This window comes from Giraffa tippelskirchi, chromosome X (assembly GCF_054371585.1).
Source record: "Giraffa tippelskirchi isolate mGirTip1 chromosome X, T2T-mGirTip1v1.2.pri, whole genome shotgun sequence".
Taxonomy (NCBI): domain Eukaryota; kingdom Metazoa; phylum Chordata; class Mammalia; order Artiodactyla; family Giraffidae; genus Giraffa; species Giraffa tippelskirchi.
Window position 1 is genome coordinate 109,691,753 of NC_137289.1, and position 25,722 is coordinate 109,717,474.

General features: G+C 44.3%; 1 protein-coding gene and 1 pseudogene across 3 annotated transcripts in view; one reads left to right on the forward strand and one right to left on the reverse strand.

The window, feature by feature from the left end:
- Positions 1 to 461: 461 nt before the first annotated feature.
- NYX (nyctalopin) overlaps positions 462 to 25,722 on the reverse strand; it is an 81,343-nt gene continuing 56,082 nt past the window's right edge. For all 3 annotated transcript variants that reach the window (XM_081564452.1, XM_081564450.1, XM_081564451.1), the window contains 2 exons: positions 23,653 to 23,730; positions 462 to 3,959 (listed from right to left, as the gene is read on the reverse strand). In XM_081564452.1, coding sequence (XP_081420578.1) covers positions 2,545 to 3,959; positions 23,653 to 23,674 — 1,437 coding nt within the window. In that variant the 5' untranslated portion in view covers positions 23,675 to 23,730 and the 3' untranslated portion in view covers positions 462 to 2,544. The remainder of the gene's footprint in view (positions 3,960 to 23,652; positions 23,731 to 25,722) is intronic.
- Positions 13,613 to 14,020, forward strand: LOC145535442 (large ribosomal subunit protein eL32 pseudogene; annotated as a pseudogene).

A 25,722-nucleotide genomic window follows, 5' to 3' on the forward strand; every position in this document is an offset into this window, starting at 1 on the left:
AGAGCTCATAATGGCCACAATTTGCTGGGAACTCGTTCCAGGCAGCTCTGGATCTGTTTGGCAGTAAGGAACTCCCACGTTCCCAGAATTCTACTGGGCTGGGTAGCTCTATAAAAATCTGTCTCCCCGGAAGCTATTTCAGCGCTTATACTTCTTCAGAAACATTCAGCCAAACAAATGTTCATTAAACAGCTCACCACCTAACCACCAGGCAGAACTGGAGCAGCATTTTGAAGCTGACTCTCAGGAACCCACTCCGAATGAAAGGATGGACATTCCTCCCAGGGCAGCACCTTGTTCCTCAGTAACGCAGGCTGCTGTGGCTGCCCATGGTTACCCAATGCAGAGATCTCGCCTCCAGGATTCTCGTGATCCTCACTCAGTTACCATGGCCACAACACACGGTTTGAACAAACAACATTTCTGACCTCATCTGGTTCTCACATTTGAAAAGTAAGACATTTGGAGAATGAATTTATTTTGAAACCTTAAAAATCAACTGATGAATTAAGAATTTTGAGTAATGTGATCAAATGAATACAAGCCACAACCTAGGAACCTCATTTTTCACCCACATGAAAAATGACTGCCTAAAAAATCATTTTGACAACTGCTGAAATTTCGATATAGAGTATATTTTAAATAATAGTATTCTACCAGTGATAAAGTTCCTGACTGTGATAATGCCATTTTGGCTAAGAGAAAGTCCTTGTTCTTAGGAAGTACACATTGAGGTATGTATAGGTAAAGGGGCATGATGTTTACAACTAACTCAAACTGTTTGTGAGAAATGATAATAACAGAGAGAGAGACAAAACAAATACAACGTTAGCAAACGAGAAACCTAAGTGAAAGGCCGAAGTGTTCATCCTATTATTCTTGCAACTTTTCTGTAGGTTTGAGAGTTTTCCAAAGAAAACGTTTAAAAAGAACCATGTGTGTTTCAGATTAGTGACTTTCAAACTTTTTTAACAATAAACCACAATATAAATTGTATGCAGCAATCCAGACACACACACACACATATATAAAATCTGAACAAATGCATACAGATTAAACAAAAAGTTCCACAAAATAATACTTATTACACATGATGCTCTGTGACTTTTTGGTTATACCTTATTTTTTAAAATGCCAGCTGAGACCCATTGAGCTGATGACCACTAACGGTCACAATCCATCTGAACACTCCTGCCCTCAGTGGTGCTTTCTGCGACATTTCTAATACTTAGTGTTACCTGGAGACACAGAAGAAGCACTATGGCCTTGAAGAACACAGCTCTGTGCACCCTGAATCCATATGGGCTTTGAAAACCCAGCCCTTCAAATACAGAAAGAGGACATTAAGATTAGAGACTGCCAGAGTGTCACAAAGGCAATCATCATTACACATGCGTGGAGGATGACTTGAGCACATACATAGCAGACACACAGCCCCTTACAGTTGGCCACCTTGCACCCTGGAAAATCTCTCAGCACCCGCTTCCCAGCTACTGGCTGCCACCTTTCTCTTAGCCCCGAAGTGCGAAGCTCATGATAATTCCCACACCTAATGGGATTGTCCAAGCTGGAGACTCCCTGCTCCGCTAATACAGCATCTCTGTATCTTTCCAAAACACAAAGCAAAGAGGATTTTGTGGCCTCCTCGGGAGAGTCACAATGCATGTTTGCATACGAAAGACCCTTGAAAAGTCCTGCAGAAGAGAAACCTGTTTAATCTTTTTTTTTAACCTTAAGATTTTACAAATATTTTGTCCACAGACAATACCCCTCCTCTTTTTTTCCCCACCCTGCCCTAAAGTTCTTTTGCAGCTAAGGCCACCCCTGGGAATAAGTGCAGCGTAAGTGACATGAATCTTTGTTTTAAACACCTCCTGACACATCTGGGACCACAAGAACCACCTCCACTACCTTGGGTCTAAGTCCCTTTCCCACTGGCCTTCAGTCATACCCATCTTCCTGGACCCTAGTGTCCCCAGGCTCCTGGGGGAGAGGGAGGAGGGTTGTACTAGAAAACAAAGGGATTGGACTTAATGGTTGCCCCACCAGGAGAATTGGCACAGTTTTTAGTATTTAGCGAATGGATTAACTGGCATGCTGCAGTCCGTGGGGTCGCAAAGACTCGGACACGACTGAGCGACTGAACTGAACTGAATGGATTAACTCTAATTCATGCATGCAGACCCAGTTTCCTAGAAGATGGGGGTGGGGAGGAGCAGGGATGGAGTTCTGTAGCCATAGAAACTTCCAATTCCTAGTCTTCTCACCAGAGGGCACCTGTTCATTGTTGCTTCTCTTTTTCAATTGATGCTCGTGTGACAAGAGCAGAAATCCATAAACCCCACCCTCCCGCACGGGGTATTTCCCAAGGTCCTCCTCTTCCCAGGTCACCTCTGATGGCAGACTGGTCCTTCCATCCTTCGCTGAAACTTTCACTCCCTGCCCCCATCCTGTGCCCTTCTCCCCGCCAACCACCATCCAGCCCAGTTAACGACCTCCCCTCCGCCCTGCCAAGGCAGTCCGGGCCACCCCGGTGTGGCACAGTCAGTCCCTCTGGAGGACAAACAGCACGTGCTGGGCCACACTGAGCAGGAGACCAAAGCCCACGAGAAACGGGGTCTTGTGGCCCAAGCCACCTACCCCGAGGGAGGGAAGGCTGTCGGACAGCGAGGTGTTGACCGGCCCCTCCTTGGTGTTATTGGCCACCTCTGCCACCGGGGCCCTCGGGGCCAACAGCTTGGAGAGGAGGCTGCTGAACCTGCTCACTGTAGTGGCCGCTGGCTCTAGGGATGGGCCGGGACTGGAAGCCGTGAGGTTCAGCTCAGCAGGGTCCACACAGAAGCCTTCGGAGGAGCGCCCGAAGGCCACCTGGCGGAGGTCGAGACCAGCCACGGAGCCCGGGGAGGCGCAGGGCACATCGGCGGTGCGCCCGAAGCTCTCCATCCAGTCCCGCAGCCACTCCAGGCGGCAGTCGCAGCGCCACGGGTTGCGGAAGAGGAAGAGGCGGCCCAGGAAGAAGCCGGGCTGGAAGGCGGCCCAGGCAAGCACGGTGAGGTGGTTGCCGTTGAGATGCAGGGCCAGGAGGCCCGAGAGGTTCTGGAAGGCGCCCTCCTCCACGAAGGCGATGCGGTTGCGGTCCAGGTAGAGCAGCTCGAGCTCGGCCAGCTCGGCGAACCAGGCGCGCACCACGCGGCCCAGCGCGTTGCCACCCAGGTTGAGCGTGCGCAGGTGGCGGAGGCCGAGGAAGGCGTCGGCTGGCAGCGCGGCCAGCAGGTTGTCGTTGAGCAGCAGGTGCTCCAGGGCGCCGCAGTCGCGGAAGGCGCCGCCGTGCACGGCGCGCACGCGGTTGCCCTGCAGGCTGAGGGAGCGCAGGCGGCGCAGGCCCAGCAGCGAGCTGGAGGCCACGGCCTCAATGCGGCTGCGCTCCAGGTGCGCATGCGTCAGGTTGGCCAGGCCGCGCAGCGCACCAGGCACGCGGCGGAATAGGTTGTCGAAGGCGACGAGCTGGCGCAGGGCGGGCAGCTCGGCCAGAAGGCGCTCGGGCACACTGAAGAGGCGGCAGACTGTCAGGTCGAGGCGGCGCAGGCGGCCGAGAGCGGTGAAGGTGCGCGCGTGCAGGTAGCGCAGGTCGCCGTTGTGCGCCAGGCTCAGCTCGGCCAGGCGCGGCAGGCCCTTGAAGGCGCCGGGCGTGATGAAGGACAGGTTGTTGTGGCGCAGCGACAGGCGGCTCAGCGACGGCAGCGTGCCGAATGCCCGCTCGCCCAGGAAGCGCAGGCCGTTGCGGTCCAGGTCGATGGAGGCCGCCTCACACGGGAACTCGGCCGGCACCTGCAGGAGGCCCGCGCGGTCGCAGCGCACGGAGCAGCGGCGCTCCACGCTGCTGCAGACGCAGGCGGCCGGGCAGGCGCTCACGCAGGTGTCCTCAGCGGCCCGGGCGCTGGGCAGGCCGAGGACCATCGCTGATGGGGACGGGGCGGGGAGGGAGGAGAAAAGACAGAAAAGGCAACTGTCAGCCACAGGATCTCCCCAGGTTGGAACCTATCCCTCCGCGTGGCGGGATGCAGCCATCCACCAAGTTCTCAAACGTCCCACGTGGCACTCGTTCCACCTTCCAGACCTTACTCAGGTTTTCCTACCCATCATGTTCTTTCCCTTGGCTTCCAGTTCTGTTCATCAGCAAAACTCAACTGGAATAATCCGGCACCTGACCCCATCCTAACCACCCTTCTCCTGCCTGTATCATCGCTTGTGCTCTCCTAGAATAGGGCCCAGAAAGCTCGTCTGCATGCATAGAGAGACCTGGACAGCATCACTGTGGCCTCTGCCCTAGTCTTGTGCTGTGCAGTCCCTAGCCCCCAGCCACACTTGGCTGTTGAGCATTTGAAATGTGACTAGCCCGAACTGAGGTGTGCTCAAAGTGAAAAATACACACCAGATCCCAAAGACTTAGTACCAAAAGAAGGTATTTAAAATTTTTTTTTTCTTTTTGGCCACACCGGGAGACATGCAGGATCTCTGTTCCCTGACCAAGGACTGATCTGTGCTCCCTGCAACTGGAAGCACGGAGTCTTAACCACTGGACCACCAGGGAAGTCAAAAAAAAGTTATTTTAAATATCTCATCAATTTTTATATTGGTTACATGTTGAAATGATATTTTAGATATATTGGCTTAGCTAAAATATTAAAATCAATAGCAGTGGTTTCTTTTTACCTTTTTTATTGGCCTGCTTAGAGAATTTAAACATATGTGGCTTGCATTATATTTCTATTGGTGCTGCTATAGCCCCTCCCACCATAAGAATTCAATTCCTGAAAACCCCTACTGAATAAATTAAGCCTCATGAAGAAGGGAGAATTAGGGACTTCCCTGGTGTTCCCACTGCAGGGAGCATGGGTTTGATCCCTGGAGGGGGAACTAATATCCTACATGTGATATAGCAAGGTCAAAAAAGGGGGGTGGAGAATTAGGGAATAGGTTGGGAAAACCTGTCAATCCTTTTTTTTTCTGTAACAGTCACTATAAGTAAGCCATAAGGACAGCACACTAAATCATCTCACACATCTCAAAAAGTACTCATGGACACTGTGTGGTTAACTTCCATTCACCAGCCTTTGTTCTCTAGAGCCTTTTTTGCACATTACAGGAAAGGACTGGCGCTTATAAATTAATTTTGTTCTGAGCATTTGAATGGAAGATCAGCTACAGACTTCCAAAGCCCTCCAGGTGGCTCACCCCCTGCAGGAAAGCAGAGTGGCATGGCCTGCTTCTGTGTGGTAGCCAGAAGTCCCAAGCCTCATCTTGAGTTCCAGCGGAAAAGGCAGCATGGAGGATGCACAAGTTTTATTCTCTGGACAGGAGCAGCTGGCAAGTGGGCTCTGCTCCACCTGAAATTCTTGCAAGAGGAACAAAGGTACCCAGATGTAAAACCTGACCACTGTTATTCAGAATTTCTACCTGTCCTCAGCAGGCTCCTCAATTCCTAGCAAACACCCTGACTTACCACACAGTCTCTGCCACTGTGTACACATTACCCTTCTTTGTCTAACCAAGCCTTTGTGGGAACCTGAAGGTGTGGCCACACAAGGAGTGTGTCGATTTGCTTGCTGTTGCCTCTGTAGCTTTGCTCAGCTTCCAGTTGTCTTTTCAGTACATCTGTTATGGACACTCATGTTTTTCTCAGCTGCCAGGAAGGGGATTCAGCCCTGTGAGACTTGGCTAGAGAACACTCAGCCCTTTGAGCAGCCCTTGAGTTGTACCCTGTAGCTAGTTCAACATTCTAATGTTCTGGAGACTTTGCTTTCCCTTCTCCCAAAGAAGTGTGAACTAGACACCAAGGTTTCAGCAAGGTTCTTGGACCCTGTGCTGGACTTGGCTGTAAACAGGGCAGCAGCTGGGCGGGACAGACACCCTGTTAGAGAGACAGGGCCAAGAATACAACCTTAACTCCAGGCGTTGGCTGGACAGAGGCCGAACCTTTTTCTATTCACTCTTCCAACTGGGTCAAGCAGAGGCATCAGGTTTCCTTACAACGAGTCCTTCATTCTACTCTCTTCTCCTTTCTAATTAAGGGAAGTGCACTCTCAACCATATGACTCATGTTTCTACCCCACAATAGATAATATTGTTCCAAGCACACTGTATGGCTTAGTAAATATTTGCAGAATTAAATGGAATTGATGCCTTCCTCTGTAACAATTCCTGCTTGGGAATGTCATTTATTTTTAAAACTTTGTCAAAGAATTCATTGGATTATGACACACAGGATATATTCAATTTGTTTGTATAATGCAAGAGATCAAATTTTTGGCTGTTTCGCTGCCAGTTTTTTTTTTAAATACATGCAAAAGGTGGAGGTGAAGCATTTTATTATATATCCTTTTTACCTTGTATATTTTGAGCCATGCGAAAGTATTACCTATTTCACAAAATTAAAAAAAAGTTTTTTTTAACTTTAAACACTCAAGATGTCACTATTAAAGACCTGTTTTCAGCCTCTGAAATTTTGATAGCCATTATGAACAATAACTGATTTGCTAGATTATTTAGTGAAGTTTAAACTAAATCAAGTAAATTCTCAGAACAGACAACCAAACTCCAGTATGGGTTTACCCAACATGAAGGCTAAGTGTATGCCTAGTGATCCAGAAAAACAGGGCACCAAAACAAAATTTTATAAAACAGTAACATAGGGACTTCCCTGATGGTCCAATGGTAAAGACCCCATGCTTCCACTACTGGGGGCTTGGGTTTGATCCCTGGTCAGGGAACTAAGATCCCCATACGCTGCGCAGTGCAGCCAATAAATTAATTATTAAAAATAATAGCCAATGCAGGAGACGTGGGTTCCAACCCTGGGTTGGGAAGATCCCTGGAGGAGGAAATAGCAACCCTATCCAGTTTTCTTGCCTGGAGAATCCCATGGACAGAGGAGCCTGGCAGGCTACAGGCCATGGGGTCTCAAAAGAATCAGAAACAACTTAGCAACTAAACAATAACAACAAAAATAGTAACATAGTTGGGCAAGTTCTGCTTGCAATAATGGCAGGGTAGCTTGTATCAGGAGAAGGCAATGGCACCCCACTCCAGTACTCTTGCCTGGGAAACCCCATGGACGGAGGAGCCTGGTAGGCTGCAGCCCATGGGGTCTCGAAGAGTCGGACACGACTGAGCGACTTCACTTTCACTTATCACTTTCATGCACTAGAGGAGGAAATGGCAACCCACTCCAGTATTCTTGCCTGGAGAATCCCAGGGACGGAAGAGCCTGGTGGGCTGCCGTCTATGGGGTCGCACAGAGTCAGACACAACTGAAGCAACTTAGCAGCAGCAGCAGCTTGTATCAGACTAACATTCCTGCTGATTGCTAGTGTCAACTCTGGAAAAATATCTTTAAGAAATCATTTGAACACAACATTGGAAATCAACTACACTTGAATTGAAAAAGAAAAATCATTTGAAGGCACTTTTGGAAACAAACCTAAACAGGCAGCCAGAGGCGATATGACCCTTAAATGAAGAGAAGCAAACTGGGTGAGAGGCACATCTAACTGGCTTTTCCTCTCAGGGCATTTTCAAGTCCACCCTGCACATGGGCATGCATACTAAGTTACTTCAGTCGTGTCCAACTCTTTGTGACACTATGGAGAGCCCACCAGGCTCCTCTGTCCATGGGATTCTCCAGGCAAGAATATCAAAGTGGGTTGCCATGCCCTCCTCCAGGGGATCTTCCTAACCCAGGGATCGAACCCTCACCTCTTATGTCTCCTGCATTCGCAGGCAGGTTCTTTACCACTAGCGCCACTTGGTAAGTCCATGGGCAGTAGAGCTCAAGCAGAAAGCAAGAGTCTTACTGGGCTGAGAAATTAGAGGTCAGAGTGTATAGCAGCAGCAGTGGCCTGAGGAGGGAAACCATGAGAAAGAGGGAGCCACAAAAGAGGTGCCAGAAAATTGGCACACAAACTCGCCTCACTTAGATCCTTGTTTGAGTCCTCAAGTGTGTGCGTGCGGGTTCGGGGGGGTGGGGAGAATGACTCCAAGGAGCCAAGAATGGAAGGCCAAAAGCATTAAACAGAGATTTCAGCAATTTTCCAGAAATGGGAAACAGATTAAGAGTTCAAAGTCCACCAAGTTAGAAGGGCTTATAAAATACCTGGAGCTTTCCATTGAAACCCCAGAGGGTCACACCTTAGGAATAAAGACCATTTCCCTGGGCAAAGGGTAAAACTAAACTAGGCCTTCCCTAACAAAGACTGAAACCAAGCTTCCCATGGATCAAGGGGATCTGCTGGTAGTTTAACCAAATGCCAGAAGAAAATTCAGCATGCTTCAAAGGAAGATAAGAGAATGTTGCATTTCTATAACTACTATCTACAATATCTGCTATACCTCAAATACTACTAGATATGTGAGAAGCTCCTCTATCCAAAATGGACAAATCTAGTAGTATTTGATGTATAGCAGATATTGTAGATAGTAGTTATAGAAACTAGATTCTCAGGAGCCTGGCAGGCGACAGTCCATGGGGTTGCAAAAGAGTTGGACAAGACTTACCGACTAAACAAGATTGTTAAGACAAGATGTGAAGCAGCAGCAAAACATGACATTTCTCAAGAGGAAAAAATACAGTCAACAGCAGCAGACACAGTGACAGCCCAGACACTGAAATTACAAAACAAGGGTTTATTATAAATGTTAAGGATTTTATAGGAAAAGATGGGTATAATGGATGAAGACATGAGGAATGTGAATTTTAGAAGAGGTATGGATCAATTATATATATGTAAAAAAAAAGAGGTATGGAAACTATGAAAATGATCCTAATAGAAATCTTAGTACTGAAATAATTCCATATCAAAAATTTTTTTTAAAAATCATTGAATACAAAAAACAGCAGACTAGACACAGAATATTCATGAATTTGAAAGAAGTCAAAATACCCTCCAGAAAGCAGGAATAGAAGGAACATATCTCAACATAATAAAAGCTATATATGACAAACCCACAGCAAACATTATCCTCAATGGTGAAAAATTGAAAGCATTTCCCCTAAAGTCAGGAACAAGGCAAGGATGCCCACTTTCACCACTACTATTCAACATAGTTTTGGAAGTTTTGGCCACAGCAATCAGAGCTGAAAAAGAAATAAAAGGAATACAGATAGGAAAAGAAGAAGTAAAACTCTCACTGTTTGCAGATGACATGATCCTCTACATAGAAAACCCTAAAGACTCTATGAGAAAATTACTAGAGTTGATCAATGAATATAGTAAAGTTGCAGGATATAAAATTAATACACAGAAATCCCTTGCATTCCTATACTCCAATAATGAGAAAACAGAAAGAGACATTAAGGAAACAATACCATTCACCATTGCAACAAAAAGAATAAAATACTTAGGAATATATCTACCTAAAGAAACAAAAGACTTATATATAGAAAACTATAAAACACTGATGAAAGAAATCAAAGAGGACACAAACAGATGGAGAAATATACCGTGTTCATGGATTGGAAGAATTAATATAGTGAAAATGAGTATACTACCCAAAGCAATCTATAGATTCAATGCAATCCCTATCAAGCTACCAATGGTATTTTTCACAGAACTAGAACAAATCATCTCACAATTTGTATGGAAATATAAGAAACCTCGAATAGCCAAAGCAATCTTGAGGAAGAAGAATGGAACTGGAGGAATCAACCTGCCTGACTTCAGGCTCTACTACAAAGCCACAGTCATCAAGACAGTATGGTACTGGCACAAAGATAGAAATATAGATCAATGGAACAAAATAGAAAGCCCAGAGATAAACCCACGCACATATGGACACCTTATCTTCGACAAAGGAGGCAAGAATATACAATGGAGAAAAGACAATCTCTTTAACAAGTGGTGCTGGGAAAACTGGTCAACCACTTGTAAAAGAATGAAACTAGAACACTTCCTAACACCATACACAAAAATAAACTCAAAATGGATTAAAGATCTAAACGTAAGACCAGAAACTATAAAACTCCTAGAGGAAAACATAGGCAAAACACTCTCCGACATAAATCACAGCAGGATCCTCCATGACCCACCTCCCAGAATATTGGAAATAAAAGCAAAAATAAACAAATGGGACCTAATTAAAATTAAAAGCTTTTGCACAACAAAGGAAACTATAAGCAAGGTGAAAAGACAGCCTTCAGAATGGGAGAAAATAATAGCAAATGAAGCAACGGACAAACAATTAATCTCAAAAATATACAAGCAACTTCTGCAGCTGAATTCCAGAAAAATAAACGACCCAATCAAAAAATGGGCCAAAGAACTAAACAGACATTTCTCCAAAGAAGACATACAGATGGCTAACAAACACATGAAAAGATGCTCAACATCACTCATTATAAGAGAAATGCAAATCAAAACCACAATGAGGTATCATTTCACACCAGTCAGAATGGCTGCTATCCAAAAGTCTACAAGCAATAAATGCTGGAGAGGGTGTGGAGAAAAGGGAACCCTCTTACACTGTTGGTGGGAATGCAAACTAGTACAGCCACTATGGAGAACAGTGTGGAGATTCCTTCAAAAACTGGGAATAGAACTGCCATATGACCCAGCAATCCCACTGCTGGGCATACACACCGAGGAAACCAGAATTGAAAGAGACGCGTGTACCCCAATGTTCATCGCAGCACTGTTTACAATAGCCAGGACATGGAAGCAACCTAGATGTCCATCAGCAGACGAATGGATAAGGAAGCTGTGGTACATATACACAATGGACTATTACTCAGCCATTAAAAAAAATACATTTGAATCGGTTCTACTGAGATGGATGAAACTGAAGCCCATTATACAGAGTGAAGTAAGCCAGAAAGAAAAACAACAATACAGTATACTAATGCATATATATACGGAATTTGAAAGATGGTAACGATAACCCTATATGCGAGACAGAATAAGAGACACAGATGCATAGAACAATTTTATGGACTCTGAGGGAGAAGGTGAGGGTGGGACGTTCTGGGAGAACAGCATTGAAACATGTATATTATCATATGTGAAACAGAACACCATTCCATGTTCGATGCATGAGACAAGGGCTCAGGGCCGGGGCAATGGGATGACCCAGAGGGATGGGATGGGGAGGGAGGTGGGTGGGGGGTCCAGGAAGGGGAACACATGTAAACCCATGGCTGATTCATGTCAATGTATGGCAAAAACTATTACAATATTGTAAAGTAATTAGCCCCCAACTAAAATAAATAAATTTATAAAAAAAAAAAAAGAAGTCAAAATAAATTACCCAAAATGAAGCTCAGAGACACAAAAAAGATTGGAAAAAATATCACAGCCTCGATGACCTGTGGGACAATATCAAGCAATTAGACTAACAGGCATGTATTTGGAGTCCCAGAGGAGAAAAGAGAGAGAATATGGCAGAAAAATAATTGAAGACAGTTTCCAAAATTTGATTAAAAACACAAAGCTCAGCAAACTCCCAACTAATATCATACACACACAAACACGTTTATCTAGGCACATCACAGTCAAACTGCTGAAAACCAAAGTAGAAAATTCTTCAAGGCATTCAGAGAAAAAAGACACATTACATAGAGAAACATCAATTTAAAAATGATGCCTGACTTATCAGCAACAAAGGAGCCATAAGACAATAACATGACATCCTTTTTTTCATAAACCAGGAATGAAATGCATTTTAATTAAGTTATTCAACAATTTCAAAGTTTGCATTTGGAACCATTCACAGAGTTCTTTTTAAGCTATTAATTTCACACAAGGCAAGAAAGACGTGTCTAGACAAATGTTCCTTAAAGGAAGTATCTTAAAATAAAGCCTTTTCTGAAATGGCTATATATACTCTTGTGCCCAAACATAAAATATCTTTTAAACTGCTGAAAGAAAAGCAAAATCTGGCAACCTAGAATTCTATATCCAATGGAAATATCTTCAAAAATGAAGTAAAATAGAGATGCTTTCAGGTTAACAAAATCTGAGAAAATGCATCTCCAGCAGATCTTCTGCAGAGCAAGAAATGAAGATATTCTTTAGCTTGAGGGAAAATGACACTAGATGAAAGTGAGATCCACAGGAAGGAATGAAGAGCCATGGAAATACCAAATATGCCACTAAATATGAAAGACTACTCTCCTCTCACCTTAATTGCTTAACAGACAAGTGACTGTTGAAAACAAAAATAACAATGTAATATGTAATGAAATATGAAATGAAACATTTACATATGTTTCAGATATAAATGAAACATATGACCATAGCATAAAGAATGAGAAGGGAGGTACACTAAAGTGTACTCTCATAAGGATCTTACATTAGACATGAAACTGTATAAGATTTATTCAAAGTAGACCGTGATACAGACATGATATAAGGGATAGTACCACCAAAATACCTGCCTGGGCCACAGAAACCATGCTGCAAGCCCACCTGGGTGCTGACTGCCTCTTGACACTTTTAAAAATGGGCATTGCAACGGTGGTGTGGATTCCATCAATTAAATAGAGAATGGGGAAGCAAAAGTTTTCCCCAAAACCTTTAATGTGGGTTTTTGTTTGGGGTGGGTTTTTCCCCCAGCTCTGGAGTTTTACTTTTAAATCTTAAATGATATACTGCAGGCCTCAGGCATAACAGGCAATGAGCTGGTGAAGAACCAATGGAAAAGTGTTCAAAAACTCCCATGTTAGCTCACAGGCGTCTGAATGTATGTCTGTGGTCCACAGAGAAGGCTGGAGAAGATAGCTAGGGGATGCTGTATCAGCTACTGCAGCCTTAAAGTTGGTATCTCTTTGGACTTTAAAATTGTTCCCATGTAGCTTATTTTATTCTTGTTTAATCAAATAGACAAGAGAGTTTTTCCATGCCAGGGGGAGGCAGGGACAGTAGAGCATGATAAATTAAGATGCATATTGCAACTCCTAGAAAATAAAAAAGAATACTGACTCCTACCTCACAGCATACACAAAAACTCATTTTAGATGGACCATAGATCTCAATGTAAAAGCTAAAATTATAAAGCTTCTTGACGATAACACAGGAGAATATCTTTGTGACCTCATCATAGGTAAAGATTTCTTAGGGGGAAAAAAAAGCATTAACCATAAAAGAAAAAAGTAACAAATTAGAGACATTAGAATTTAAAACTTCTGCTCTTTGAAAGACACTGTCAAGAAAACGAAAAAGCAAGCACAGACTGTGAGAAAAGATATTTAAGGTATATTTATATATATCCTCTGTATATATCTCATAAATGACCTGTATCAGCATTTGTAAAGAACTCTCAAAACTCAATAAGAAAATAGGCAATAAATTATAATAATTTATTAAATAATATTAACCTAAATAAATATAATTTTATAAATAATAGTAAATAATAAAGTATAAGAAATAAATCACCCAATTAATAAATGGGCAAAATATTAGAAGAAACACTTTACCAAAAAAAGATATACAGGAGACAAAGACATGAAAAGATGGTCAACATCATTAGTTGTTAGGGAAATGCAAGTTAAAATAGTCACCTATTGCTCTCTCTTCCTCAGTGTGCTGCCTATAGAGGTGGCAGGTATCTCTTACTCAGCATCATGGTCGCCTTCTGACCCCTCCTGAAGCCCAAGATCACCCAAAAGGGGACCAGAAGGTTAATCCAGCACCAGTCAGAACAATATGTCAAAATTAAGCAGAACTGGAGGAAACCGAGAGGCATTGACAACAGGGTGTGCAGGAGATTCAAGGGCCAGATCTCGATGCCCAGCATCAGTTACGAGAGCAACAAGAAAACAAGGCACATGCTGCCCAGCGGCTTCGGGAAGTACCTCATCCACAATGTCAAGGAGCTTGAAGTACTGCTGATGGGCAAAAAATGTTACTGTGCTGAGACTGCTCACAATGTCTCCTCCAGGAACCACAAGGCCATTGTGAAAAGAGCAGCCCAGCTGGCCATCAGAATCACCAATCCCAACACCAGTCTGCACAGTGAAGAAAATGAATAGACAGCTGGTGTGCACATTTTCTTTGTGCTAATAAAACCATAAAACTCGTGAAAAAAAAAAACCCCAGTTACCTATTAGAATGACTAAAATTAGAAAGATTGACCATACAAAGTATTGGAAAGCATAGTACTATAACTCTCTTAAACTGCTGGTGGGAATGTCAAATGGTGTAACCACATTGGAAACAATGTGGCAGGTTTTTTTAAAGTTAAACATACAGCTGCTTTATGATCAGTTCATTCTACTTGTCCGGAAATAAAAGCACATGTTCATACAAAAGGCTTGAGCATGAATGTTCACAGCAGCTTTATTCATAATAACCCAAAGCTGGAAACAACACAAACACCCATCAAAAGTTGAATGAGTAAATAAATTATGATATATGCATACAATGGAATACTACTCAGTGATTAAAAGGAATAGATTATTGATATATGCAACATGGATGATCCTCAAGATAATTCTGCTGAGTGAAAGAAGCCAGACAAAAATGAGTACATACTATATGATTCCATTTACAAAAAATTTTAGAAACTACAAATTGGTATATAGTAACAGAAAGATTAGTGGTTGCCTGGGAATGGGTGGGAAGGCAAGGAGGGGCAGAAGGGAAGGATTATAAAGGGGCATGAATTTGGGGGGTGATGGATATGGAATATATTCATTGTCTCAATTGTGCTGATAGTTTCACAAGGATATATCTTAAATATGTTTAATTTGTTATATATCAACTATACCTCAATAAAGCTATTTTTTTAAAAAGATACCATTTGTGTGTGTGCCTTTGTGTGTGTATGACTTGTATACAGAATACAAAAACTACTCATATGAATGAAGAATGAGAAGACAAACTAAATAGAAATGAGTAAAAGACCTGAACACTTTATAAAAGAATTTATTAAGTAGCCATTAAGCACATGAAAAGGTGCTGTACATCATTAGCCATTAGGGAAGTGCAAATTAAAATTACAATCAGATTCCCTACACACTCACTAGAAGGGGTGACAACCCTAAATACTGGTAAGGATGTAGAGCAATGGGATTCTCTTACATCATTGATGAGAATGGAAAATATAGTTCAATGACTTAAGAAAATTTTGACAATATATATTAAAGCTAAACATATATGACTGTGATTCAGCAATTCCTTTCCTAGGTATTTACCCAAGAGAAATGAAAAAAAAATGTCCACATAAAGACTATACAAGAAAGTTCATTGTGGCTTATTCATAATAGAACAAAACAGGAAATTACTCAACAGCAGAGAAATAAATTACAACATAGTCATTCAGGGGAATATGACTCAGCAATAAAAAGGAACAAACTACTGACACAACAAAAATATTATGGTGAACAAAAGAGAGCTGACATAAGAAAGCATTCTACACGATTACACATATATGCAGTCCCAGAACAGAGCTGCTTGAAGTGGTTCTAGGAGCTCAACAGCACATGGCCTGCAGGTGTATTCCACCCCCAAAGACAGCTGATATGCACAGGACAGAGTTGGGGAAGTATGGCACCCTATGTTGTCCAGGTGATATAAGCATCTCTACTGCTTTTCAAATTAATCATAGTTTATGGGTTTCTTTTGCTCTTACAACAACCAACGTTTAATAAGTATTTGCTCAGGGCTAAGCTTGCTATATCATTTAATTTAATATGACAACCCTGCAAGGTAAGTATTATTCTCTTCTCACCAAAAAGGAAACTGAGGTCCAGGGTAATTAAACAACACCAACCTTTGATTTTTGTCTTTTCCACTGTACTGTACTATCCCTCACCCCACCCCCACCCCCACCCCTAACCTTTCTGAGCTTCCCTTTCTGTAACTGTGAACTGAAAAGCCTGCACTTCCCGACCTTGGAGGGCCCTTCTGGCTCTCATTTCCACAGCTGGACAACAGCTGTTGCCAAGCACCACGTCTAAGAAAAAATACCCCACTTAAGAGTCCTGTGTGTCTCTGCAGCCTTCTCCGAGTCACAGCTGTTTGGACTGCAGGTGAACGTCTGACCTAGGCAGATGTTAGAGTCAATCAGAGGCAGAGTCAATCAGAGCAAGAGCCAAAGACAAGCTGAGGAAACTAGTGTGCAGAGAACTAAATCTGCCCTGAGGATCACAGAAAAGGAGATCAGGGAGAGTGGAAAGCTCCTGGCCAGCCCTTTAGAAAGCATAAGGCCCTGATAGAGCTATTTCTGAGACATTTCCCTGTTTCCATTTCAGAAACCTACTCAAACCATCTGTACGGACCAGTGCCCTTTTCTGGCTACCCACAACCTTTTAAGTACTGTTCATACATTTAGGGAATTTCCTACATTTTAAGTCCTGCCTCCTCATGATAGAAACCAGAAACTCTCTTTTCTCAACTTCCCTTGCAGTTAGGGCCCAGGCATGTGACGTAGCTCTGCCAGTCCCACACGCCCAGCAAGGTTTGACTTCAGAACTTGGTGCCAGGAGGAAACCATTATCTGGCCAAGATGGTTCCCATGGCTCCCATGATGGAATTTCTGGCACCCGGCACCCAGCATGTGGTGGCCATGGGATCTTGCTGGAACTGCCCCCCTACCTGATTTAGGCATTGCTTCAAGGGGGGTGGACCTCCAACCAGGAAGTCTGGGAATACCTAGCATCTCTGAATAAACCCCTTCTCATCTTCAATGACCCAGAGTGGGTTCTAAGGTTTGCAATGCCATTCCTGAGCAACATCCTAAGTGAGACAGGTTCCCTCAAGTACCATCACCTCCTTCTGCCCCCTCCCCTCCCCCCCCAGAACCTCTTGAATTCTTCACCTTGAAAGAGAAAAAACAACTCAAACTTGAGACCAGGCAGCTCCTGTCAACCAAAACGAAGCTCCGTGCCATTCATCACCAGGAAATATAGAAAATGAAATAAAAAATTGTTTATGCCATCCCTGATTTTTTTTTTAATTCAAATGAAAAGTGGTCTCTCCTGGAATCAGAAGTGATCATTCCAAAAACAAATCTCCTTGGCTGTCCAGAGCTGAGTTCCCTGGGAATACCTGGGCCAAAAATACGTTTGCCAAATTAAAATAAAGATCACAGTGTGTGAGAAGAGCAAGTCAAACTCACTGGCAGTTGCTTAGCAATTTATTTTCACCCGTTGGAATTTTGGGGAAGGATCCATGTGGAAATCTGAAAAGTCTTCAATGCTTTTATTCCCAGCCTGAGGTAGGGAGGGGAAGATGAGAAATTCAGCAGAACCAGCCTTGGCTCAGCCTGCTTCTGTCATAGCTCTGGTATTCCCATGTGGGGATTTTCCAGAGCATTCAGTCTGGAAACACTCACCCTGAGGCAGCAGCCTGTCACTCTAGATCTCTCATAAACTCTGATGACACTGCCTTTTTTGGTTTTTGTTTTGTATCTCAGTTTCCTCACCTGTTAACAGGTTGACAATTGTGAGGAACAGACGATTGGTAATGCTTGAAATAGCTATGAAAGCACTGAGCCAAGCCAACAGGAGGTTCCGTGAGCCACTGTTGTCACAAGATTAAATCTCACCAAAGGATCAGTAATTCAAGGACCAGGTGAATGTCTGCCCAAGGGTGGAATGCAAAATACCAAGCATCAGAATATTGAAGTTATTACTACAAGTTAGACTTCACAAAGGAAGAATTTAGAATGGTTCGCTACCTGGGCTGCACATTAAAATCACCTACGGAGCTTTTAACCAACTCACCTGACCAATTACATCAGAATTTTCCAGAGTGGAACCAGGTATCAGTACTCTTAAAGCTCCACAGGGAATTCCAATATACAGCCCAAGTCAAAAACCAGGGGTCTAGGTGGACCAACTTTATAAAGATGGGATTCACCTATGTGGTATAAAATGTCATGGGGTGTAACAAAAAGTTGGGCTTCCCTGGTGGCTCAGATGGTAAAGAATCTACATACAATGGAGGAGACCCAGGTTCAATCCCTGGGTCGGGAAAATCCCCTGGAGAAGAGAATGGCTACCCACCCCAGTATTCTTGCCTGGAGAATTCCATGGACAGAGGAGCCTGGCTGGCTACAGTCCATGGAGTCGCAGAGTTGGACACAACTGAGCGACTAACACTTTCACTCACTTTAAACATCAAAGTTACCATATGCCCCAGCAGTTTCACTCCTCAGTGAAAGTAGGTGTTCTAACAAATACTTGTACACAAATGTCCCAAAATAGCCCAAAGATGGAAGCAACAAATGTTCATCAACAGGTAAATGGAGAAACAAAACATAGTCTAGCCACACGGTGGAATGTTCAGTTCAGTTCAGTTCAGTCGCTGAGTCGTGTCCGACTCTTTGCAACCCCATGAACTGCAGCATGCCAGGCCTCCCTGTCCATCACCAACTCCTGGAGTCTACCCAAACCCATGTCCATCGAGTCAGTGATGCCATCCAACCATCTCATCCTCTGTCGTCCCCTTCTCCTCCTGCCCCCAATCCTACCCAGCATTAGGGTCTTTTCCAATGAGTCAACCCTTCGCATGAGGTGGCCAAAGTATTGGAGTTTCAGCTTCAACATCAGTCCTTCCAATGAACAGCCAGGATTGATCTCCTTTAGGATGGATTGATTGGATCTCCTTGCAGTCCAAGGGACTCTCAAGAGTCTTCTCCAACACCACAGTTCAAAAGCATCAATTCTTCGGCGCTCAGCTTTCTTCACCGTCCAACTCTCACATCCATACATGACCACTGGAAAAACCATAGCCTTGACTAGACGGACTTTTGTTGGCAAAGTAATGTCTCTGCTTTTAAATATGCTATCTAGGTTGGCCATAACCTTCCTTCCAAGGAGTAAGTGTCTTTTAATTTCATGGCTGCAATCACCATCAGCAGTGATTCTTGAGCCCAAAAAAATAAAGTCTGACACTGTTTCCACTGTTTCCCCATCTATTTCCCATGAAGTGATGGGACCAGATGCCATAAAAAGGAATGAAGTACTGACCCATACTACAACATGGCTGAACCTCAAAAATATTGTGCTAAGTGAAAGCAGCCAGATACACAAGGTCACATATGATTTCATTTATATGAAGTATCCAGAATAGGCAAATCTATGGAGAAAGAAAGTGGATTAGTGGTTGCCAGGGGCTTAGGGGAAGAAAAGAGTGAGGAGTGACTGCTAAATAGGTACTGGGTTCCCTTTCGAGATGTGATAATGTTTTGCAACTGGACAGAGAGGAGAGTTTCACAACATTGTGAATGTACTAACTGCCACTGAATTCTACACTTTCAACTTGTTAACAGTTCATCTTCTGTTACGTGAATTTTACTTCAAACAACAACAACAAAATGTTACAAGCTGTCCCAGAATTGGGGAAAGTACCGGAAATGGGTCTCTGCCTCTGTGTTCTGGTCCAGCCCCCAAGCTGCAGGGAGGCAGCGATGGCCAACCTCAGATGCCCACAGAATGATGTCTCTTTTTTAATTTTTTAGAATGATGTCTTAATGCAGACCAGCTGAGGGATTTCTCCGCAGGTCCTTGGCTTTTCAAGTATGTGCTTTGGCCCCTTGAGGTTTGCTAGGAAAACAGTTACTCATGGAATTTCCAACCACAGAATGAGTTTGAAGTGTTTCTTCATCCTCATTGTTTTCAAAGAACTTGTGTCTCATGAAACAAAAATAGCAAGGGAAAATATGGTCCGTTTTCTGATTTCAGCAAAATCTCTTCAGCCACTTTGGCTCTACAAGTCATTCCCCTCTCCTGGAAAATGCAATCCCAACTACTCCAGAGACCAAGCCCCAGGGCTGGATGTTCAGAACCAAATAGGCTGAGAGAAGCAGAAATGCAGTGAGGGAGACCATTCCATGGCCTCTCATCTCACAGGGACCCCATAACTTGCTTCTCACATCATGCAGATTGTCTGTGACAGAAAGAAGGCTCAAGGATTCACACTGCAGCTTTGCTGGCCAGTGTGAATCATGGTGGGTGGAGAAATCAGTTGGTCTTCAGAGAGATGGTCTGCTGACGGCCTCACAGGCCCTGTGGATCTCGAGGTGGCGAGCTGTCACATCTGAGGCAAACACTAGGCCTCAGAAAGTCCTCCAGGCCTAAAGATACTTGGCCCAAACTGGAAACAACTTAAATGCTCAACACTAGGGCAATGGATCGGAGAAGGCACTGGCACCCCACTCCAGTCCTCTTGCCTGGAAAACCCCATGGACGGAGGAGCCTGGTAGGCTGCAGTCCATGGGGTCACAAAGAGTCGGACACGACTGAGTGACTTCACTTTCACTTTTCCCTTTCATGCATTGGAGAAGGAAATGGCAACCCACTCCAGTATTCTTGCCTGGAGAATCCCAGGGACGGGGGAGCCTGGTGGGCTACCGTCTATGGGGTTGCACAGAGTCGGACACGACTGAAGCGACTTAGCAGCAGCAGCAGCAGAAGCAGCAGCAGCAGGGCAATGGATAAACAAACCAGTACACCCCAACAAGGGAAAATTACTTGGCAATCAAAAGGAAGGAACTACTTCTCTAGGTAATGACATCAAATCTCACATACACACTGCCCGGCTCTCCACCGCACCTGGTCAATAACGAAGGATTTGTTCTCCTGGGGTGCAGCTGCTCTCTCTCTCTACATACAACCTTCCTTTTTTTAAGTCAAGTTGATTCAGGTATAATTTACTTACAATAAAATGTCTCCATTTCAAGTGTATGTAGTTCAGCAAGTATGACAAACATAGACACCCATGTAACCTCCACCCTAATCATGATTTAGTACATTTCTGCCTCCCAGAAAGTTTCCCCAGGCCCCTCTGACAGCAGTCCCCTTCCCATCCTCTGTTCCAGGTAACCACTGATACGGTTTTCGAAGTACAGCCTCGCCTGTTCTAGAATTTCATGTAAACAAAATCAAATGGTTCTTTCAGTCAACATTACATTTGTGAAATTCAGCTCTGTTGTACCAAATACCAGTTGACGATTCTTTGTTATTGCTACACAGTGTTCCATTGTATGAATGTACTGCCATTTGTGTATTCGGTCCCCTGGTAATGGACATTTGGATTGCTTCCAGTTTTCAACTCTTGTGACTAAAGCTGAGGTAAGGACTCGGGTGCAAGTCTTTTTGTGGACAAGTGTTTTCATTTCCTCTTTATATAGGAGTGGGATTGCCAGCCCATATGGTAAATTGTTGAGTTATCACCCAAGAAACTGCCAAACAGTTCTCTACAGTGGCTGAACCATTTTGCATTCCCACCAGCAGACTTTGAGAATCCCAGTTGCTCCACATCCCCACCAACACTTGCAACCGTCTTTTTGATTCCAGCCATCCTGGTGGGTGTGAGGTGGCATCTCATTGTGGTTTGGGTTTGCATTTCCCCAATGACTAGTGCATGGAGCATCTTTTCATATGCTTATTAGCATTTTGTATATCTTCCTTGAAGAAATAGCTATTTAAAAATATTTGCCAATTTTTAAAAATTGGGTTGCCTTATTAACTGATTTGAAGAGTTTCATACACACACACACACACACACACACACACACATATGGGTTTTCCTGGTGGCTCAGTTGGTAAAGAGTCCCCCTGCAATGCAGGAGACCCAGGTTTGATATCTGGGTTGGGAATATCCCCTGAGAAGGAAATGGCAACCCCCTCCAGTATTGCTTGGAGAATCCTGTGGACAGAGGAGCCTGGCTGGCTACTGTCCATGAGATGGCAAAGAGTCGGACATGACTTAGTGACTAAACCACCATATATATATATATATATATGTATATATGTGTGTGTGTGTGTGTGTGTGTGTGTGTGTGTGTGTGTATAAATGCAAGACTTTTATCAGATATTGTCATGATTCGAATCTTGGCAGCTTCACCCATTCAACAACCTAACCCTTATCAAGCACTCTGGAGACAGGAGGCAAATAAGACAGAAACCCTGGCCCTCATTAAATATTCATGGTTTAAAGCAAGGCTTTGGTGAAGACCCCTGTAAAGCAGGATAAGGAAGGGGGATATTGTGCTGTGGACAGCAGGAAGACCCTGTAAGGGTTGCCATGGAGTCAGGGGAGAGCAGAGGCCAGGAGATCTCATGTCTGGAGAATTTCTCTTTCCGTTTTGCTCCACATTTACCCTGCTATGAGCCACCTCTGATTCCACTATGACCTTGTTTTGTCAGGCTGATTCAGCCATTTTTCTCTAGCTGGGGAGGTGGAGTCCTATCCCTGCCTGCTTCTTCGGGAACATGTCATCTGTAATCCTTGTGCCTTGTAGTCAGAGTAATATTGTCTGCATTGCTGAGTGCGTTTTAAATGAAAGCGCCAGGGGATGTGGAAGACGGTCATTAATTTTAAGTGCGTCTATTGTTAGCAAATGATGTCACCACTCAGCTCTCCAACTTGTCACAAGAAGTCTGGCTGTATTTCGGGTCTCTGCAGCAGGGACAGTTCCTGTTTGGCAGCATACCAGCTATGAATACTGTCTGCTTTCTGTGAGGAACAGGAGAGCTTTGGGTACAGATTGAAAATCATGTTGGCTCTTAGAAGCAAACATTCTGTCCCAGTGAGTCAATCAAATTTCATATCCTTTCTAGGTAGGAGAAATGGCAAGGAGCTGGCTGTTTGTAATTATATAAATGTCAACCTCTGTCCTTTGGAGTCTCCTCCAGCTAGGAAGTCATGTCCTATTTATCATACTGTTCCCTGTGCCTTGTTCCAATTTTTTTTTCTCATTTACTTATCGAGTCAGCCATTAAAGAATGTACATTTCTCAAGGACAAAGGCTATGCAATTATCTCTCTCATGATATCCCTAGAGTGTATTGAAGGTACAGTGTGTACCTGTTGATTCCTCGAATAGAGCAAGCTCTATTTTTTGAAAAGGTGGAATTAAAGAGTGAGAAAATTCTATTATTGAATTCTAGAATTATCTGGTAACATTTTCTCTGTCAGCACGGCAGAGGCCTATTACATGGGTCGTTATAACCTCAAATAATTACATTCACTCAAGGGTCAGGAAAACAGATCCTTTGTCTAAATCATTTGCTGTAGAACTTAACAAGGGATTTTTCCTTGGGCTATCTGGGTTAGGTTGGAACAGCCGGAGTTGTAGAGATGTGGGAAAAAATTGGGGCTGAGTCTTCTTGTATTAAAATCCATGTAACAATAGGACCAAAAATACTTAGAAAAAAATTTCTAAACATCCCTAATCACATAATTATAACATGATATGTTTCATGTCATATTCTTCCTTTAGGAAGATGATTTCCTTAAGGAATTGAGTTTGTTTTTTTTTTAAACTAAATGAGCTTAAAATAATGGGATTAGAAAACCACTGTAATTTTTTGGTGATTACACCAGTGAATTCATATCTGAAATTAGAATAAGAAAACCACCAAGAGGTTATTTCATATATTTGGCTCAGGAAACAACAATGAAAAAAAAAAAAACCCACCTGCTCTTTCCTCTCCTGCTCCATTCCCTCTCCCATGATCACACATTCAGTGAAGCCTACTCAGAAGAATTGGTGCCCAGGTCCAGCTTTCATGGAAGCCACCTGAAGCCCATGCTTCTTGGGCGGAAGCCCTGCGGTTTCCACGCATCTTCTAGCATCTTCTACCGGCTCCCCAACCCCCGAACCCACTGGCAGGTGTCTGCTAGGGGACGGAAGGAAGGGCCCCGGAACTCACCATGCAACAGCAGGCTCAGCATCCCGCAGCTTTTCACGCACCTGCTGGCTTAGAACCACCCAGCTGTGGAATCCCTACCTGAGGGGAGAGAACACAGGTCACGGGGTGCCCAGGAGGGGTCATTGGAGAACCAGGTCACTCAGGCCCCTCCCTATACCTCCATTTCCTCCTGAATGCCCTACCTCTCCCCCTTCTTCACCGCACACCTCTCTCCCCATCATCTTGATGTTGCCTTAAGAGAAACCAGTAACAACAGCCAATCAGACACACTCCCCCCACCACCACCAAATTGACAGCTTGGATCTGTTTGGAAACCCTTCCGTCAGGCTAAAACCTGACAGCAACTCAGATGGACTCACTGACAACCCAGCAAGGAAATGGACAGAGAGGAAACCTGGTGTTCCCACATGGTCCCCAAATGTCGCTTACCATCCTGGGGGTCTGCTTGATCCCGCTCTCCTCCGAAGTGCCCTTTGGCTCCCCCAGCCCATCCATCTCCCAAATCAAGCAGCCACAGATGTTAAAAATGATTCGACAGAGAAGTAAAGTGGGGGCAGAGAGGACGGTGAGCAGGGGGAGAGGAGAAATAGTTGCTGGTGCAGGTTTGAGTACCTATTTTTCTTTCTCCAGATTTAATGGAAGGGAAATCCTGTATCAGATGAGGATTAACAGAGATGAAAGAATGTGTCTGCCTTTCGAATCACCAAATCCAGTGACAGATTTTGCTGACACACCAATCAGCTTTATTCCCAGGCCTTGGCTTCTCCATCTGCCTGGCCCCTTTCTCTCCTTAAACTCTCCACAGACCCCGCCTCCTGCCCTGACCCCAGCCCCAGCCTCAAGCAATGAACAGCCAGAAATTGGCTTCCCGCCACCCAAATAGCATTATCAGCATTTTCAACAAGGACGTGTCATAGAACTTGGAGAGATGGGGAAGGGGCAGAACAGCTTAAAATAATGATGTTTTCTCAAAATGCAGGCTGCTGCTTTCCTTTCTCCATTGAGAAGCTGATGGCGGATGATCCAAAAACAGACGAGTGGGCCTATCACCAAGGATAGAGTCCCAGTGTTGAGGTTGAGGCGATGCTTGCCCACCCCCACCCAAGGCAGCAGGTCCGTGGCCATTTTCAGAACCTGGCTGAGATTTCCCAAATCCACCAGAACTCAGAGTGTGGCCTCAGACCAGCAGCAGCATCTGGGAACTGGTTAGGAATGGGGAAGTCTCAGCAACCCCACCCCAGGCCCCTAGAGCCAGCATCTGCATTTTAACAAGATTCCTATGCATGGAGAAGACTCTTAAGAGACCCTTGGACACCAAGGAAATCAAACCAATCCATCCTAAAGGAAATCAACCCTGAATATTCATTGGAAGGACTGATGCTGAAACTGAAGCTCCAATACCTTGGCCACCTGATATGAAGAGCCGACTCTTTGGAAAAGACTGATGCTGGGAAAGACTGAAGACAGGAGGAGACGGAGACAAAAGAGGATGAGATGGTTGGATGGCATCATCGACTCAATGGACGTGAGTTTGAGCAAGCTCCAGGAGTTGGTGACAGACAGAGAAGCCTGGCATGCTGCAGTCCATGGGGTCACAAAGAGTCAGACATGACTTAGCGACTGAACAACAACAACTATGAGCCCTAAAGTGGAAAGCTCTGGTTCAGGGGAGTGGTGGAGGGGCTCTGCTCAAGGTGATGACAGCAGTTTAGGTGTCCCTACATTCTTCTGGCCCCATCAGATCCACCAGGCCTGGCTGTAGGATCTGATCCTCTGCTAAGCAAGTTCCCAGGTATCCATGGCAACCTGTCACATCCTGGCTGTCCTGGCCTGGAACCAGGCAACAGAGACTGCTGTGCCCTGGGGAATTGTTGTTTTCTTCCATTTGGGTCTTGAAAGTCAAAATATGGCTGCACTTGTCATAACCTCTGCTAGGAAAGAAACTATACTGGAGGATCCTCTCCCCCCCAAAAAATGAAATCCCTATCCCCAGGAGTGGACCCTCCCTGCTCAGGTGGGAGCAGTGGGCAGCACTCCCCTGGTGACCACTCATGTTGGGGCCATCCTTGC